This window comes from Quercus suber, unplaced genomic scaffold, assembly GCF_002906115.3.
Source record: "Quercus suber isolate HL8 unplaced genomic scaffold, Cork oak 2.0 scaffold_399, whole genome shotgun sequence".
NCBI classification, from domain to species: domain Eukaryota; kingdom Viridiplantae; phylum Streptophyta; class Magnoliopsida; order Fagales; family Fagaceae; genus Quercus; species Quercus suber.
This window is the reverse complement of record NW_027069850.1, coordinates 43,182-61,193: the sequence shown is the minus strand read 5'-3', so window position 1 is coordinate 61,193 and position 18,012 is coordinate 43,182. Positions and strand designations below refer to the sequence as shown.

At 38.4% G+C, this 18,012-nt stretch overlaps 1 protein-coding gene across 1 annotated transcript; it reads right to left on the bottom strand.

Annotated features, from left to right (window-relative positions):
• Positions 1-15,420: 15,420 nt before the first annotated feature.
• Positions 15,421-17,196, bottom strand: LOC136062282 (uncharacterized). The gene is made up of 3 exons (XM_065761147.1): positions 17,109-17,196; positions 16,561-16,684; positions 15,421-15,787 (listed from the first exon to the last, which is right to left on the bottom strand). The coding sequence occupies exons 1-3, from the start codon at positions 17,194-17,196 to the stop codon at positions 15,421-15,423; spliced, it is 579 nt and encodes a 192-aa protein (XP_065617219.1).
• Positions 17,197-18,012: the final 816 nt, after the last annotated feature.

The following is an 18,012-nucleotide window of genomic DNA, read 5'->3' as shown; positions in this document are numbered from 1 at the left end:
CATTTCAAAAGTTCCAAATTGGCCCTATGGTTCCGAACACTCTTTCTTGTTCGGGTGCTGTTTGGACTCCTCTTCTAGGGTTTTTTGGCCGATCTTTGTACCTAGACGCGTTTTCATCCTCTGTCTATGATTTTTTATCTCTCTTTTGGATAATTCTAGCTATTTAAGAATAATTATCTTCACGATAAATACCCTAAAATAAATCTAGAGAAAGTTCAGATTATCCATAATTTTATTATTATCCAATCATCCCTTTTATTTCCATGCATGCATCCCTATTTTAAACATTAATTATCAACCAATCACAAAATTATTTAATCAATTCTAATTGTTTAACCAATCAGAATTAATTTAAACTAATCATGTGTGGTCAACTCTAGCTAGACACAATGCATGTTGATCATGCAAACTTGATCATGTGTTATCTTTCGATCCAATGGTTCGATTTGAAAACCAAAAATACTGTTGTGACCGTTAGAATCTCAAGATCATTTCTATGATATGCAATGAATGAATTGTTGCATGTAATACAAAGACAAACTAATGCATGTAATGCAAGAACAAATTGATGCATGTAATGCAATTATGATTTTTGGGCTATATGAATTGGTCATTCAAGTCATTCTCCTTGATTAAATCATGTGTGCAAAATTGAGTGTCTACACCATCCTAACGTCGTGCCTTGATATCGAATGCATAAGACCAACCGCCATCAAAGGCCAGGTAGTAGCTAATTTGCTGGCTAACTTCCCTGGGACAAGTGATTTTTCACCTCCCTAATAGGAAATTCTGGAGACAAAGGAGCAAGAGTGGTCAATGTATTTCGATGGATCATCTACATTTCAAAGGGGAAGGATAGGAGTAGTCTTAAGGTCACCAGGGGAGGAACATACGCTTGCCTATAAGTTACGCTTTCCCTGCTCTAATAATGAAGCAGAGTATGAGGCCTTGTTGGTGGGACTGAAGGCCACTAGAAGGTTAGGCATAAAAAGGTTGAAGATATTTGGTGATTTTGAGTTGGTAATAAGGCAGGTTAAAGGAATATATGGAGTTAAGAACCCTAGTTTGGCTACTTACAGAGCTATAGTGTAGGGGATTATGGAACACTTTATTTCCATAGAATACAAGGTGGTTAATAGGAATGAGAACAAGCTCACTGACTTGTTGGCTACCCTAGCCACTAAGTCTGTGCTGAAGAAAGAGAAAATGACACTTTGAGTGGAGAAACAACCTGTGTTGGCCCAGGATGAGCTGTGTCTCCCTTAAGATTGGCGAGAACCTTTGTTGAAAGTAACAATTCAAGGGAAGTATGTTGGATTAGAGTTACTAGAAAATATAAAAGACTTCCTTATGATCAATGGAGATTTGTTTTTCAGGGGAGTAGAGGGTTTGTTGATGAAGTATGTCTCGAGGTAAAAGGGACTGACATTGTTGCACAGGTTGCACTATGATATTTGTTGTGTAAATCTTGATGTTAGCTTGTATAGAAGACTACAAAGATTGGGGATCTTCTGGCCAAAAATGGCCAATGATGCTAAGGAGGAGCAAAGTAGTTGTAAAACTTGTTCTATTATTCCTCTAGATCAAGCAGATGTGCTTAATGGCGAACTGCTGGAAGAAGATTGGCAGGATCCATACTTGAGATACCTTTTACAAGGTGTATTACCTGCTAATCGGGTACAAAGAGAAAAGTTGAGAAAATACGTGACTAGGTTTAAAGTGGTAGATGGGAAGTTATTCAAGAGAAGCTTTCAAGGAAGGTGGATGGTATGTATTCCCGCTAAAGAAGTCAATGGTTCTCTTTCAAACTTGCATGAGGAAGAGCTAGTAGGACACTTGGGTGTGAGAAAACTATGGCAAATGGCCTTACACCAGGTATATTACTAGCCCACAATGCATAGGTATGTCTAGATCTTTGCCAAAAAATGTCAAGAATGCCAAAAGCGAGGGGATGAAATACACACTAGTCATCAAAGTTTTCATCCAACTGTGGCTCCATATCCATTCTACAGTTGGGAGCTGGATTTTATAGGACCAATAAACCCCCCTCTTAAGGATGTACATAGATACTAGTAGCCACTAAGCTATTTACCAAGTGGGTAAAGGCTGTGGTTATGAAGAAGGCAACATGTAGCTCAATGGCTAATTTCTTGAGGGAGAATATAATATGTCATTTTGGGGTGCCCAACAAAATTATTTCTGACAATGGCACACCATTTTTGAACAAGGATGTGCGTCGTTTAACAGAATGGTACTCCATTTCTCACACAACATCGACACCATATTATCCCAAAGGAAATGGTCAAGCTAAGGCCTCAAACAAAATACTACTAAAAATATTGAGAAAAATGACTAAGGAGAATGGAAAGGGATGGAAGGAGGAACTTCTTATAGCTTTGTGGGCTCAAAGAATAGCCAAGTCATAAGCTACATGAGCTTCACCATTTTCTCTAGTCTATAGCACAGAGGCTGTTATCCTAACAGATTTAGTAAGGCTAGCAATGAAACTGGCAAAGATTGCAGGGATGCCTAGAGAAGACATTTTGGAAGTGGTGGAAGAAATGCATGATAATGCTGCCTCTCATAACTGCCTTTACCAGCCTAATATGAAGACTAGGCATGAAGGCCAATTTAGAGAAAGAAAGTTTCAAGTGGGAGAACTTGTTTGGAAAACTGCCCCGCATGTACGAGGAGTGGCTGGAGCTATTAAACACAAGTTTTCTCCAAAATGGGAAGGACCATACGTAGTAGAAGAAGTACATCCAACAGGACATTATTGGCTAAAGGATCAAGCAGGTATAAAGGTGTATAGCCCCATCAGTGGAGCTCACCTTAAGAAGTATCATACTTAAGCTTGTAAAAATATCTTTTTGTGGCCATCAAGTCAAACCGATATTGTGTTTTACAAAACTCATACTATTATAAACAAATACTTATATTCAGCTATTTCATAAGCTATTGTTCATAATATGCATGCAAAGTCTAAATAGCTTAGCAAAATAAAGCATCATAAAGTTTATAATACAACCCCATAGCCTCTCAAGACCATAAATTATTAGAACTTGAAAATTAGATAATGTTTGTGAGAGAACTAAAATTTTCAAGGGAGAAGTCTGGATTGCTTAGAGCTCCTAGCTCACCTTCCAACTTCTCAATCTCTTTCTTCAAAGAATTTCATTCTACAATGACACCTTCTAATTGAGCTTGAAGGTCTGAACTTGCTTCTTGGTGGGATGTTAATTCCACCTGAAGTCTATTGATAGATTCCTGGAACTGAGTGATTGAAGTGACACATACCTGTAAGGCTAATTTTGTTTCCTTTACTTTGTTGATGTATGAGTTCTCTTTAACTCTCAATTCACAAAGTAAGGACAAGGAAGCATAAATAGAGGGTCCTGCCTTCTTTAAGTCCCTCAATGTAGTGACACGATTCTTTAACCAGCTGACATTGACACTTAGGCTCTTAGCCTCACTCTGTGTGAAAAGGAAATTGTCATGGGGAAGAGTTAGACAATCCTCTTTACCCTTTAACTATAGTTGGGATATGATAGACCAAATTTGTTGTAAGAGAAAGCCCTTAAGTGATAAGGTCCATTTGCTGGTATCCCTCATGGTTTCAAGATATTTGGAGAGTAATTGAGAATAGATTACTTTCAAATCGGGAGAAACCAATGAAAGCAATGGACCAGACTCTGTCTGGGTGTTTTCACCCTCTTGTTCCTTGGAAGTAGCTTCTGTCAAATCTTCCTTCTCTTGAGAATTTTCGGCATACACCCAATTTGAATCCTCCTTTTCAGTGTTAGACTCTGTTTCCTCATCAAAAGTCATTTCTTGTACAGAAACCTCTTGGGTTGAAGAAGTGACCCTTGCTTTGGGTTAAGCTTGAGAAACAAAGCCTGTAACCTGTCAAAGGTCAAAAATGGAGAAAGGAAGAAAAGTTACTTGTGCCATGGGTTAAAAGAAGAGGTTACAAGAGTTAGTCATTATAGAGAAAAGAGTGTACCTTAGGCTAAGGGGTTTTTGCATTCTTCTTTCTCTTAGTTCCTGAAGGTTTGGCTTTTGGAAGGGGCTTCAAAGTTAAATCTCCTTGAAAAGTAGGTGGGACATCCACTCGTTGGGCACCACTTTCCCCTAAATACCTAACACATTCTCTAATGACAGACCACCATGACTTAAACCTAGGTAAAGGCAATCCAGCTCTGGTGGGGGAAGTAAAGGGGATTTCAGGGCTTGATACCAATATCTTGATAAGATTCTCTCTTTTAAAAGCTAAAGAGGCCACTATGACGGGTAAAGCTAGGGTAGAGAGATGTTCTAGTATGCCTATGTCAAAACCAAATTGGCAAGCAAACCTTTGGGGATTATAGGTTTGAGTTTCGTACTTATCTTGAAAGCATGCTAGAAGATGAGAAGGAAAAACACAAGCAACAGAAGATATTTCTTTCTCAGACTAGGGGATGTCTTTGTAACGAGAAACAAAAATGCTTTCTAAGGAAGTGAACAGTGGGGGAAGTACACCCTCCTAGACAGAGTAGGGTCTGGTTGTCCAATTAGTTGTGTCATCTAACACTTTTATAAGGAAACTGTTTGAAGACACTTCCACCTTGTTCCAAACCTAAAAGCGTGGTAGGCCTTAGGGTGATGGCAAACTGGTTTTATAAGAGTTTAACACCTTAGGGACAAGGGCATAGTTCCTAAAGTGTTCCCACAACCATATTTGTAAAAAAGCAATGGGTACAAAGGTTTCAACTTGAAATCTACCCCATACGCATTGCAAGCCAAGGGTAAAATGATCTAGGTGAGAATACAAAGTTCCTAGGAAATAAGGAGTAAGAGGAAAGGATTGTCCTTTGACTAGTTTAGCGTTTAAAAGGAAATGTCTACTTAGAATCTTCTCATGGGGATATCCCTTAAACAGATGGCGAGAAAGTAAAAAGGCAATAAAGGCTTCGTGTTCATAAGAGCTAGATTTACCTTCTCCAATAACAAAGTATTACCTTCCTTTAGGGAGTCTCCATTGGCCTCCATATCCATGCCATCAGCATACTCTCTCCAAAAGTATCTAATCCATCCCCAGAAGTTAGCCCTGGAACCTTTGTCTCTACCAACACTAGTATCTTTTGGTACTTCCTAGCTGGGGGCTTTCCCTTTCCTTGCTGCCTTTAAGACTGGTTTCTTTAAATTTTTCTTCACTGCATCTTCAAGGAACTTTACAGCTTTAAACTCATTAGGAGATAAAGAGATGTTAACTACTTCACCATCTCCAAACAGGAGAAGTCTCAATATCTCGTAGAAATCTTCTAGAGATGGAGAGATTTCTTGACACCCTGTGAAGAATGTAAGAGTAGTAGAGTTCCACCAATACAGAAGAGAAAGCATACTTTCACTATCTTTACTCATCTCTAGACTTGAGAACACAAGAACAGTCTCCACAAGTTTCACACTATGTAGGTGTTGGGATTAGTGTCCTAGAATCCTATTGTATGGTGTTAAGTAAGATATTATGTATGACATGATGTATGACTTAATATTGTAATTAATAAAGTTGTTTTATTATTATCTAAAATAATGGTAACATGAATATTCGGACATTATCATTTAGTCCATGAGATGCATAGTATGTGAATTATGTGATTTAGTCATAGAAGATATAAGTTACAAGTTCTTTGTAAACTCTGAATTTTAGTTTGTAGTCGGTGATGAAATTGGGCATTTCATTTGCAAAGATTATAACATATCAACTAAGATGATTTGTCTTGATCATGGAAGTGGGGACTTCTAGTTGATATGTTTTAAGAGTTAAAAAATATTAAACTGGACTGCTGTGAGATTTATTATTCTCCTAATGACTGTCAATTGAATAATAAATCTCATTACTTATATTTGCATGAACTCTTAATCCTGAGAGAATAATGGACCTGATCATGAAGTGTAGGTTGCTTTGATATATTAGGAGTGAGATCTAAAGTAACAGTCAAAATCTCAGTATGTTGGATAGCCATATTTAGTGTTGATGGAACATATATTCTTAAGATGGAATTCATAGTCTCTTAACGGAGATATAAAATATTCCATTGAGATAAGTTTAATAGGTTTAGTTATTCAGAGAGTTAGGCCTAACCACTTTGGTAAGAAATTACTAAAGTATATATTTATGAAATTGGATTTCATAAATATATAATGAATAACTTAAAAGGATTAAACTAGGTACTCAAAAATTAAGATGTAGTAATTTACAAAGTGGCATTTTACATTCATGACTTTATATTACTACGAATATTTTATGAAGGGGTTGCATGTATAATAGAGTCTTGGGATACAATTTATTAATAGGGTCTAGAGTACAATTATATTTATATAGTGGTATTAAATATAATTAATGATAACTTTAGACTTGTCAAGAGTTAACAAAAAAGCCCAAGGCCCATTAAAGCTAGTGTTTCATTGGTCCCTTTTGGTCCCACTCCAAGCCACATACTAAAGCCCAATTGGAAAGGCCTAATAGGCCAGCCCAATTAGAAAATCAGTTAGTTTTTTATTAGAGAAAATAGAGAGACACCACTATGAAATGGTGTGTATGTGTGAGTGAAGCCACTTGATTATTCTCCCTTTGAAAACTGATTGAGAGACCACACTTCTTGAGCGTAAAGTGGAATTGGAGTGAATATTAAAAGTGTTCCCAAGTATTTCTAATCTTTTGTTTTGAATTTCACTACACCAAGGTACGCTGTCTTGTTCTTAAATTCTAAAATTTACATAATGCAAGTTATCAATCATGAATGAAATAGGTCCATGTTTGTTGCTTCCGCTGTGTGTTTTATATGAGATACAAAACCAGATTTACCAATAGTAGGATGTCCATGAAGGGACGATGAGCCAACAATCTTCGACACTAGCTTCTCCAACCTCTAGAAACAGAAGTGTGAGATTTGAAGACCACATCTACGGTGGGAGCAAAGTCCCTCCGCAAGGGACAAGCCTTGGAATATGCTTTAATTTCAGATCCATGGTCAAGAGATCATTGGGTTCCCCACATGCCATGTAGGGAGGGTCTTCAGAACAGGGACTGAGTCCCAAATGAGACTTTTATCAAATAGACAGTCTTCAAAGAAAGGGGGGATAATCCATTGTTCTTCTATGGAAGGATTTTCATCTCCTCCTAGAAGGGGTTTGCTACTTTTCGAATGGGAAGGTTGTCACACCCTAAACCCGAAAGGGTCCAAAGCATGAGAAAAACATCTCAAAAGTACCTACAAATTTTGTTCCTTTTGGCAATTCAATCCAAATAAAATCATAACAAATACAAACATCTCCTAATAATTCTATTAAATATACTCTCAAAGTAAGTCAGAGCTCTATGCAATAAATACAATGACCATTGGTCACAAAAGAATGGAGATCTGAATAAATAATTACATAACATCAACTTGTCCCATTAGTGGAAATAAAGGCATAACCACTATTAGATACAAAAGAATTGGGTCAAGCCTACTTTAAGTTATACATCATCAATTATCTCCATCATAAAAGTCAGCTTTCATCAATAGTTAGTCTAACTACTGCTAACCACCAAAAAGCTGTTTCAAAAAGATAGTTGCCTACTTTGAAAAAGTTGTAAAATAATAGAATGAGACAGGGCCCAATAAGTAGCATAATTAATAGGGGTAGGGAAATGCAAGTTTCATGCTGATAACAATTTACACATCATGTTTTAATTTGGGAATTTCCAAATAATTTCTACAAAACCATTTCCAAAAAGAATATGACAAGAATGAATAAAATGACATGGCACAAAGTTTCTCAAAATGCTCTCATCAAACTACATACTATAATTTGTGAGCAATAACAATATAATTCCAAACCCAAGGCCACATGATAAGGTCATCACAAAGACAGAACTAATCTACTATCACAAAGACGGAACTCATCGCCGTCACAAAGACGGAACTAATATGCCTTCATAAAGATGGAACGCAATAACGATCACAAAGACAGGTGCTAAGATACCAATGTCACACAGACAATAGTATCTTGCTAGGTAATTATCGGGTAATCACATGTCACAGCAAATGGGTAGAACATAAAGAGCTCACAAATTACCATAAATTCAGAATACATAATTCACTTCCAAGTAGTTTCATAAAATATTTGAATGCCCAAGATATTCACAAGGTTCACAAAGCCCTCAACTCATTTCTTGTCAAAATGATTTTGTATTAACTTCCTAAATAACATAGGTCAAGATAAAGCGTCTTTATATTTTGCAAATGTTACACTAAATCCATGAAATTCATTATCAAGAATTTAATCAAGATGCTAGTCTTTTCCATGCTAACAAATCATGCAATTCCCCATATAAAATAAGAATATGCACTTTCATATATAATCATAAATAGTATGGTCACAACACAACACTTTTTAGAAAAACATAGTTCCACCATTAATTTTCCAAAATTTGTTTAACCTAAAAATAATGTTTATGCAACAAAGTTATTTTCCAAAAATCCCATTAAAAGCTACTTACCTCGTAACCCACAAAAGCCTAATTTTCCAAGCTCCAAATGAAATTAGCTAGAACCTAAACAATACCAAGCAAACCTATCAAAATAAGCATAAAGCTTGAAATTGTATCTAGCTACCTATTAGAAATTGATGATGCACATAAAATCAGTAGGTTGAATGCTCCGGGCTTCGATGATCTAGTAATTGGTTGGAAGTCCTAAGAAGAAAAATAAAGGATCAAAGGAAACTAGGGCTGACCGGCCAAGAACCCTCCGATGCTTAAGTTAGTTTCTCTTAAATTCTAGAGTTCCAACCTTTTGGGAGTTATCAAAACTTACCTTTATTTTTTGTGAATGAGTGTTTATATAGTGTGCTCTTGAAGCGGTTACTTGTCTTGTAACTTCCCCTATATTTGTGAAGGTTAGAAGGTTTACACTTAACTCTTACAACCGCTATAGAAGTTATAATATTTACTCTTATCTTCTATAACTGTCATTGGAAGTTAAGTGCTTGGCAGGAAGTTGTAGTGATGAATCATGATCTTACTCACATACTAAAATGGTTACACGTGGTCCGATTCATAAGTTCTTGTAGATGAATCTTGAATTTAGAAATATTCCCAAGTATTGAAAGGTCGTCCATGTGTGGACGACTTTCCTTAGTCTAAACGAGCTTCTCTTAAGAACTTAAGGCAACCCATGAATAAAACAATGGGCAAGTAGGAGCAGGCCCAATTTTTGTAGTAACCTACATTCTATGGACGACCACTCAAGGACAAGCTACACTTGTCCTTCACCTCGGCTGCTTCCTTGTCCTTGTGTTGTCTGTCATAAGAATGTCCTCTCTTTTCTTTTTCTTTTTTTTTTCTTTTTTTTATAGCTGTTAAATGACCATCCTTAAGTAAATTTCATCATGACTGCATCCACAGGGCTCATCTTTACACTGATAGAAGCTTCCATTCACTGGTTACCCTTCAATGTCTTGCCATGTGCGGACTCAGTCCTGAGTCATCTACTGAGGCCATAGCTCACGAGCTCACAGTCCATAGACATAAGTTTACTTAAAGAATTCATTTGAGTGTCATCTTTTTCTTCTCCCTTTTAAATGATTCTGACCCCCCCCCCCTTTATATATATATATATATATATATATATTTACGAATGGCAACCATGAAGGAAAATAAAGGCAAGGAAGTAGTGGACGAGGCAACTAGGCCCGAAGCCCAATCTCAACCTCGTCCTTCTATTGGTGATAAAAGAAAATGCTTATCCAATATGCTTGATTTGGGAAATCTTCCCAGTCTTCGAGGAAGTAAAAAAGTGAAGCATGGGCCATCCAAGACTAGGGCGTCAAACCTGGCCTTCCTAATCCTCTGTCTCAACCCGTCCAAATTTACAATTTAGACTCGTCTGTGCATCTTGAGGTCATTCCCTCCTAGGTGGCTCCTACCTCGTCCTAGCCTTAAAGGATTCTTATGAACCTTATTGAAAATGAGGACTTGGCTTGGGAACGTTTTGAGAAGGCTGTGTTTGGTGAGGACGTAGTTGCATGCTCTGACATGTCTTTGAAAGACCTTGAACATTCTAGTGTTCATGATCTCTTCAAGGTACGTAATTTCATTTTTGCCTCGTCTTTGTTTCTTTACGCTTTTCTAGTCTAAAGTTATATATATATATATATATATATAGGCAATGTCAAAGTTCATCGCAGCGCCCAGGTAGGCTACGGAGTTGGACAAGACGAGGATTTATGAGGTTAAGGACGACTATAAGGGTTGGGTTAAGGTGGTAGCCAAGGCTACAGACAAGGCCAAAGAAATGCAAAACCTCGTTTAAGAGCTCAAGGCTGACATCATCAAAAAAGACACTCGTCTTGACCATCTTCAGAAGAAAATGACGAGCTAAGCACCCTTCTTTCAAAAGCCAAAGAGGACGCTGATGTGGAGTTCAAAGCTTCCAAACAATATACTGACCTTTTAGATGCAAACTATGTTGCTGGCTTCGAAGATTTTCACATAGATGCTGGAAGTCGACTTCAGTTCCATCAAGCTCAATATTGGTGTTGCAAGCTCCCTTCTCCAAACAAGCTCTAAAGATGTCAACATTGAGGATGATGCCACTACCCATCCTACTCAAGACGATCCCACTTCTAGAGATAACCCTCAGTAAAGGACGATTGAAATATTATCTTTGTAATTTTCTCTTCTCTATTTTTTTTTTTTTTTTATATGAGGTCCATTGTTTTGGACCATTTAGATTTATTCAAGTACATTTCTCTCATCTATAATCTTTTGGGACGAGCTTTCAAACAATTGCCTTATAGGCTTTATTTTATAAGGATTTTTGGACAGTGGTTGTCTACCCGTTTCTAAACTTGTATGAATGAATGTTTATTTTCATCTTCTATTGAACATGTTATTGTATGGACGTGTGTTTATTTATTTATATTATCCATGTTGTAATGGTTTGAGTGTGGTCCGTCCACTCATGGAGGCATTTAGCTCATCCATGTTAATGTAAATTTCTCATGTTCTATATTCTTACCATTCTATAAACTTTACAAGTATAAATCGTCTTACTAATGACATTGTTTTTACCAGCTTTACTTATCTAGAGATTTAGTAGCTGTTTCTCACTTTTCATCCATATACTGGATGTTTCCTGCATTTGCTCGTCCAGATATTGGATTGTTATAGCTGGATATTTATCCATGGATTTTGAATGTTCTTGCATGCACGCATTTTTTTTGTCCATTTCTTGGACGAATATGCTTCAGGTTTTATTTCGTCCAATGGTCAGATGAATATACCTCGAGCTTATTTTTCTTTGCTTTATCCTTATTTTAGAGAAAGCTTATAGACATTACATCCCTACGTCTAGAGATTTTATTCATTTGAGCCTTTAGCTTTCTTGTGGATGAAATTATGGAAATTAGATTCATGCATCACATGTATTGGAAATTCAAACTTCATATACATAACATAAACACCATCCACAATTATGGCTCATGCTTAGAAGCTAAGGCCTTAGGGAATTATAAATAAACAAACAGATAAACTAAGTACATAACTTCGTCCATCATAAACTTGTCTTTAGATAGCACATAAGTTAGAGTCTAATGCACTTTTAGGGAATTAAAATATTCAAAACATGCAGTAGTAGTAATAAACATAATCAAATATGAGGGAAACACTTTAACTTCACACTTCAACTTCGTCCATTATGCTGCTCGTCCAGGCGAACCCTTCATTGGTAGTATTTCCTCAAGTGCTCGACGTTCCAAGGGTGCTCTAGCTTTCGCCCATTTAGGCTTCCAGTTAGTATAATCCCTGCCTTTTGCAATTAATGACCCTATAGGGTCCTTCCCAATTAGGTCACAATTTCCCATGGGCTAAGTTTTTGGTTGCCAAAGAGACCCTTTTAGGACGAAGTCCCCAATGTTGAAATGCCTAGGTTTCACCATTGCATTATATTGCCTAGCCATAAGATTTTTTTATCTTGCTATCCTTTGCTCCACATCCATCCTTACCTCGTCAATGAGATCGAGGTTAAGATGAAGTTGTTCTTCATTCTCCTTGTGATGATACTTCATTACCCTATGGTTGGCCATGTGCACTTCTGTAGATATGACTGCTTCGCTTCCATAGGCTAATTTGATAGGGGTTTCCTCTGTGGGGGTCCTCACAATCATCCTGTAAGCCCATAGAACACCTGGTAGCTTGTCTGGCCATACTCCCTTTACCCCTCGAGTCTTGATGATTTTCAACAGGGATCGATTCGCTACTTCTACTTGTCTGTTCGCTTGCGGGTGGGAGGGTGAGGAATAATGATTTTTTATTCCAAGTTGTTCACAAAAATCCCTGAAAGGTGTGTTATCAAATTATCGTCCATTATCAGATACTAGTACCCTAGGTATCCCAAACCTGCATACAATGTTTTTCCAACAAAATTCTTGACATTCTATTAAGTGATTTTCACTAAAGGTTCGGCTTCCACCCATTTAGTGAAGTAATCGATCCCTACTACCAAAAACTTCATATGCCTGGTTTCGAGTGGAAAGGGACCTAAGATATCCAACCCCCATTACGCAAAAAGCCATGCGGCCATCATCGAGGTGAGATACTCCGACGGTTGTCTAGGGATGTTGCTAAAGCGTTAGCACTCGTCACACACCTTGACATAAGCCTTAGCATCTGCTTAAATAGTTGGCCAGTAGCAACCTGCACGAACGACCTTATGGACTAATGCCCTTACTCCTAAGTGGTTTCTGCACTCTCCTTCATGAACCTCCCTTAATACATAGTTCGACTCATCCAGGGCTAACCACCTTAAGTAGGGCTAAGAGAAACCTCGTTTAGACAACACCTCGTCTATGAGGACATACTTGGCAGCTCTGATTCTCAACTTCCTGGCCTCGTCCTTGTCCTCTAGAAGCCTTCTATCCTTGAGATAGACGACTATTGGAGTCATCCAATTTCTTCTACTTCATTTTGATGTACCTTTAGAAGATCTATGCTCGGCATATATTGGACTTTATCACACTCGTCCATGGCTCCCCCTACTAAAGCTACTTTTGCCAAAGCATCTGCTTCCATGTTTACCTCCCTCAGGAGTTAAACAAAACTGGCTTTTTTTAAATTTTAACAAGCTACTTTACCTTTTTTAGATACTTCTACATCCGATCTTCTTTAGCTTCACACATTCCATTCACTTGATTGATGATCAATTGAGAATCCCCTGGACGATTACTGACTCTGCCCCTAAGGACTTAGCCAATTCCAATACTTTAAGGAGAGCTTCATATTCAGCTTCATTGTTGGTGGTTTGGTATTGTAGACGGGCTACATATTTCAACTTGTCTCCTTCTGGGGATTTGAGTATAACTCCAATTCCTCCTACATATAACGTGGACAAGCCATCCACATTGACTACCCACCTCTGTACTTCGTCCACCTCATCTAGCTCACCTTGATTGGGACTGAACTCTGCAATGAAATCCTCCAATACCTGTGCCTTTATCGCATTTCTTGGTTGGTACCTGACATCAAGCTCGTTAAGTTCTATGGCCCATTGGATTAGTCATCTTGCGGCTTCCAACTTATTCATTGCCTTCTTCAGTGGATGATCTATTAAGACATTGATGATATGAGCCTGAAAGTAATGCCTTAACTTCCCAGAAGCCGTGACCAAAGCAAAGGCCAACTTTTCCCTCATAGGATATCGTCCTTCTGCCCTTCTTAGTGCTTGGCTTGTGTAATAAACCGGCTTCTGTATCTTTCTTTCTTTTCTAACCAACGCCAAGCTTACTGCATGCGGGGACACTGCTAAATACAAATATAATTCTTCACCTGGTACAGACGGGCTTAACAGAGGGCTCCATGAGGTAGGCCTTAAGGTCTTGGAAGGCCTTTGACATTCGTCTGTCCATTCAAATGCTTTCTTCAGTACCTTTAAAAAATGGTAAACACTTGTTAGTAGCTTTAGAGATGAACTTGTTAAAAGCACGACTCCGTCCAGTAAGAGACTGGACTTCTTTGATATTCTTTGGTGGCTTCATATCCAAGATCGCTTGGATCTTATAAAGATTTTCCTTAATTCCCCTATGTGAAACCATGAAACCAAGGAATTTTCCTAATGAAACTCCAAAAGCACACTTGCTCAGATTTAACTTCATGTCGTACCATCTAAGTGTATAAAAGGTCTCTTGAAGGTCGTCTAAATGCTTTTCCCCATCCAAACTCTTACCAACATATCATCCACATAGACTTCTACATTCTGCCCAATCTATGAATGAAACATATGGTTAACCAACCTTTGATAAGTTGCCCTTGTATCTTCATTTCAACCGAAGGGTATTACCTTGTAGAAAAACAGACCTTGGCTGGTAATGAAGGATGTCTTCTCTTGATCCACCTCGTCCATCCTTATTTGATTGTAACCTGAGAAAGCATCCATGAAACTTAGCAATTTATGACCTATAGTTGAGTCCACCTGTTGATCAATGCATGGCAATGGATCTATCCTTAAGGCAAGCCTTGTTTAAATTGGTGAAGTCCACCCACATTCTCTACTTGCCATTAGCCTTCCTGACCATCACCACATTAGCCAACCAATCTAGGTAACAAACTTCCCAGATAAATTTCACTATGGTCAACTTCTGGACTTCTTCATTGATTGCATTATCTCATTTAGGAGCAAAAACTCTTTTCTTTTGACAAACAGCTTGGACGAAGGATATAATAANATTTAGTGAAGTAATCGATCCCTACTATCAAAAACTTCATATGCCTGGTTTCGAGTGGAAAGGGACCTAAGATATCCAACCCCCATTACGCAAAAAGCCATGCGGCCATCATCGAGGTGAGATACTCCGACGGTTGTCTAGGGATGTTGCTAAAGCGTTAGCACTCGTCACACACCTTGACATAAGCCTTAGCATCTGCTTAAATAGTTGGCCAGTAGCAACCTGCACGAACGACCTTATGGACTAATGCCCTTACTCCTAAGTGGTTTCTGCACTCTCCTTCATGAACCTCCCTTAATACATAGTTCGACTCATCCAGGGCTAACCACCTTAAGTAGGGCTAAGAGAAACCTCGTTTAGACAACACCTCGTCTATGAGGACATACTTGGCAGCTCTGATTCTCAACTTCCTGGCCTCGTCCTTGTCCTCTAGAAGCCTTCTATCCTTGAGATAGACGACTATTGGAGTCATCCAATTTCTTCTACTTCATTTTGATGTACCTTTAGAAGATCTATGCTCGGCATATATTGGACTTTATCACACTCGTCCATGGCTCCCCCTACTAAAGCTACTTTTGCCAAAGCATCTGCTTCCATGTTTACCTCCCTCAGGAGTTAAACAAAACTGGCTTTTTTTAAATTTTTAACAAGCTACTTTACCTTTTTTAGATACTTCTACATCCGATCTTCTTTAGCTTCACACATTCCATTCACTTGATTGATGATCAATTGAGAATCCCCTTGGACGATTACTGACTCTGCCCCTAAGGACTTAGCCAATTCCAATACTTTAAGGAGAGCTTCATATTCAGCTTCATTGTTGGTGGTTTGGTATTGTAGACGGGCTACATATTTCAACTTGTCTCCTTCTGGGGATTTGAGTATAACTCCAATTCCTCCTACATATAACGTGGACAAGCCATCCACATTGACTACCCACCTCTGTACTTCGTCCACCTCATCTAGCTCACCTTGATTGGGACTGAACTCTGCAATGAAATCCTCCAATACCTGTGCCTTTATCGCATTTCTTGGTTGGTACCTGACATCAAGCTCGTTAAGTTCTATGGCCCATTGGATTAGTCATCTTGCGGCTTCCAACTTATTCATTGCCTTCTTCAGTGGATGATCTATTAAGACATTGATGATATGAGCCTGAAAGTAATGCCTTAACTTCCCAGAAGCCGTGACCAAAGCAAAGGCCAACTTTTCCCTCATAGGATATCGTCCTTCTGCCCTTCTTAGTGCTTGGCTTGTGTAATAAACCGGCTTCTGTATCTTTCTTTCTTTTCTAACCAACGCCAAGCTTACTGCATGCGGGGACACTGCTAAATACAAATATAATTCTTCACCTGGTACAGACGGCTTAACAGAGGGCTCCATGAGGTAGGCCTTAAGGTCTTGGAAGGCCTTTGACATTCGTCTGTCCATTCAAATGCTTTCTTCAGTACCTTTTAAAAATGGTAAACACTTGTTAGTAGCTTTAGAGATGAACTTGTTAAAAGCAACGACTCGTCCAGTAAGAGACTGGACTTCTTTGATATTCTTTGGTGGCTTCATATCCAAGATCGCTTGGATCTTATAAAGATTTTCCTTAATTCCCCTATGTGAAACCATGAAACCAAGGAATTTTCCTAATGAAACTCCAAAAGCACACTTGCTCAGATTTAACTTCATGTCGTACCATCTAAGTGTATAAAAGGTCTCTTGAAGGTCGTCTAAATGCTTTTCCCCATCCAAACTCTTACCAACATATCATCCACATAGACTTCTACATTCTGCCCAATCTATGAATGAAACATATGGTTAACCAACCTTTGATAAGTTGCCCTCGTATTCTTCAAACCGAAGGGTATTACCTTGTAGAAAAACAGACCTTGGCTGGTAATGAAGGATGTCTTCTCTTGATCCACCTCGTCCATCCTTATTTGATTGTAACCTGAGAAAGCATCCATGAAACTTAGCAATTTATGACCTATAGTTGAGTCCACCTGTTGATCAATGCATGGCAATGGATCTATCCTTAAGGCAAGCCTTGTTTAAATTGGTGAAGTCCACCCACATTCTCTACTTGCCATTAGCCTTCCTGACCATCACCACATTAGCCAACCAATCTAGGTAACAAACTTCCCAGATAAATTTCACTATGGTCAACTTCTGGACTTCTTCATTGATTGCATTATCTCATTTAGGAGCAAAAACTCTTTTCTTTTGACAAACAGGCTTGGACGAAGGATATAAGTTTAGACGATGGGTGATGACACTAGGGTCGATACCTAGCATGTCCTCATGACTTCATGCAAATACATCAATGCTCTTTTTTAAGATCTGGACAAGGTCTTAATTCGTTTTCCTTTCCATACTTGCTCCAACCCTTGTATACTTCTCAGGGTTATTCTCGTCCAAAGGAATGTCTTCCAGCACTTCAGTGGGCTCTGCAACAACTCTCATCTCCTCAATGCTTATTGTCTAAACCTGTTCGTCCATAGCCAACATGGCCAAATAACACTCTTTTGCTGCTAACTGATCTCCTTGCACTTACCTTATCCTGTACTCTGTAGGGAATTTGACTAATAGGTGGTAGGTAGATGTTACTGCCTTCCAAATGTTTAAAGATGCTCTAATGATGGCATTGTATAACAACGAACAGTCCATAAAAAGAAAGTTTACTTATTTGGTTATCTGTTGTGGATATGCTCCTACCACCACAGGTAATGTAATGGTACCCACGGGCTACACTTTCATTCCTCTAAATAGTACTAAGGGTGAATTCACTGGACAAAATTGATCTTGTCCAAGCCTCATTTGCTAGAAAGCAGGGTAATATAAGATGTCTGTTAAACTCCCATTGTCCACCAACACCCTTCTGGTCATATAATTAGTAATAAGCAAAGTAATGACGATTGCGTTGTCATGTGGGTGGTGAACACTTTCAGCATCTTCGTTCGTGAACGTAATGGCTTGCTTGTCTGTGGTCCTTTCCTTAGGGATTATCCTGTCGAGGTCCCTTCTATGATGACTCTTATTTCTCCAAGTGCATGACTCTTCTAACTTTGCCTTTAACTTCTTGTCTTTGTGATCTCATCCAAGGAAATTTCTCAGTTTTTCTTGCCTGATGAGATTTTCTATTTGCTACTTCAAGTCAAAACACTCGTCCATGTTATGCCCATGGTATTTGTGGAAGCAGCAATACTTGTTCCTATTGCACTTGTTGGGATCTCCCTTCATTTTTCTGACCACTTTAAGGAAGGATCATCCTTGATTTGC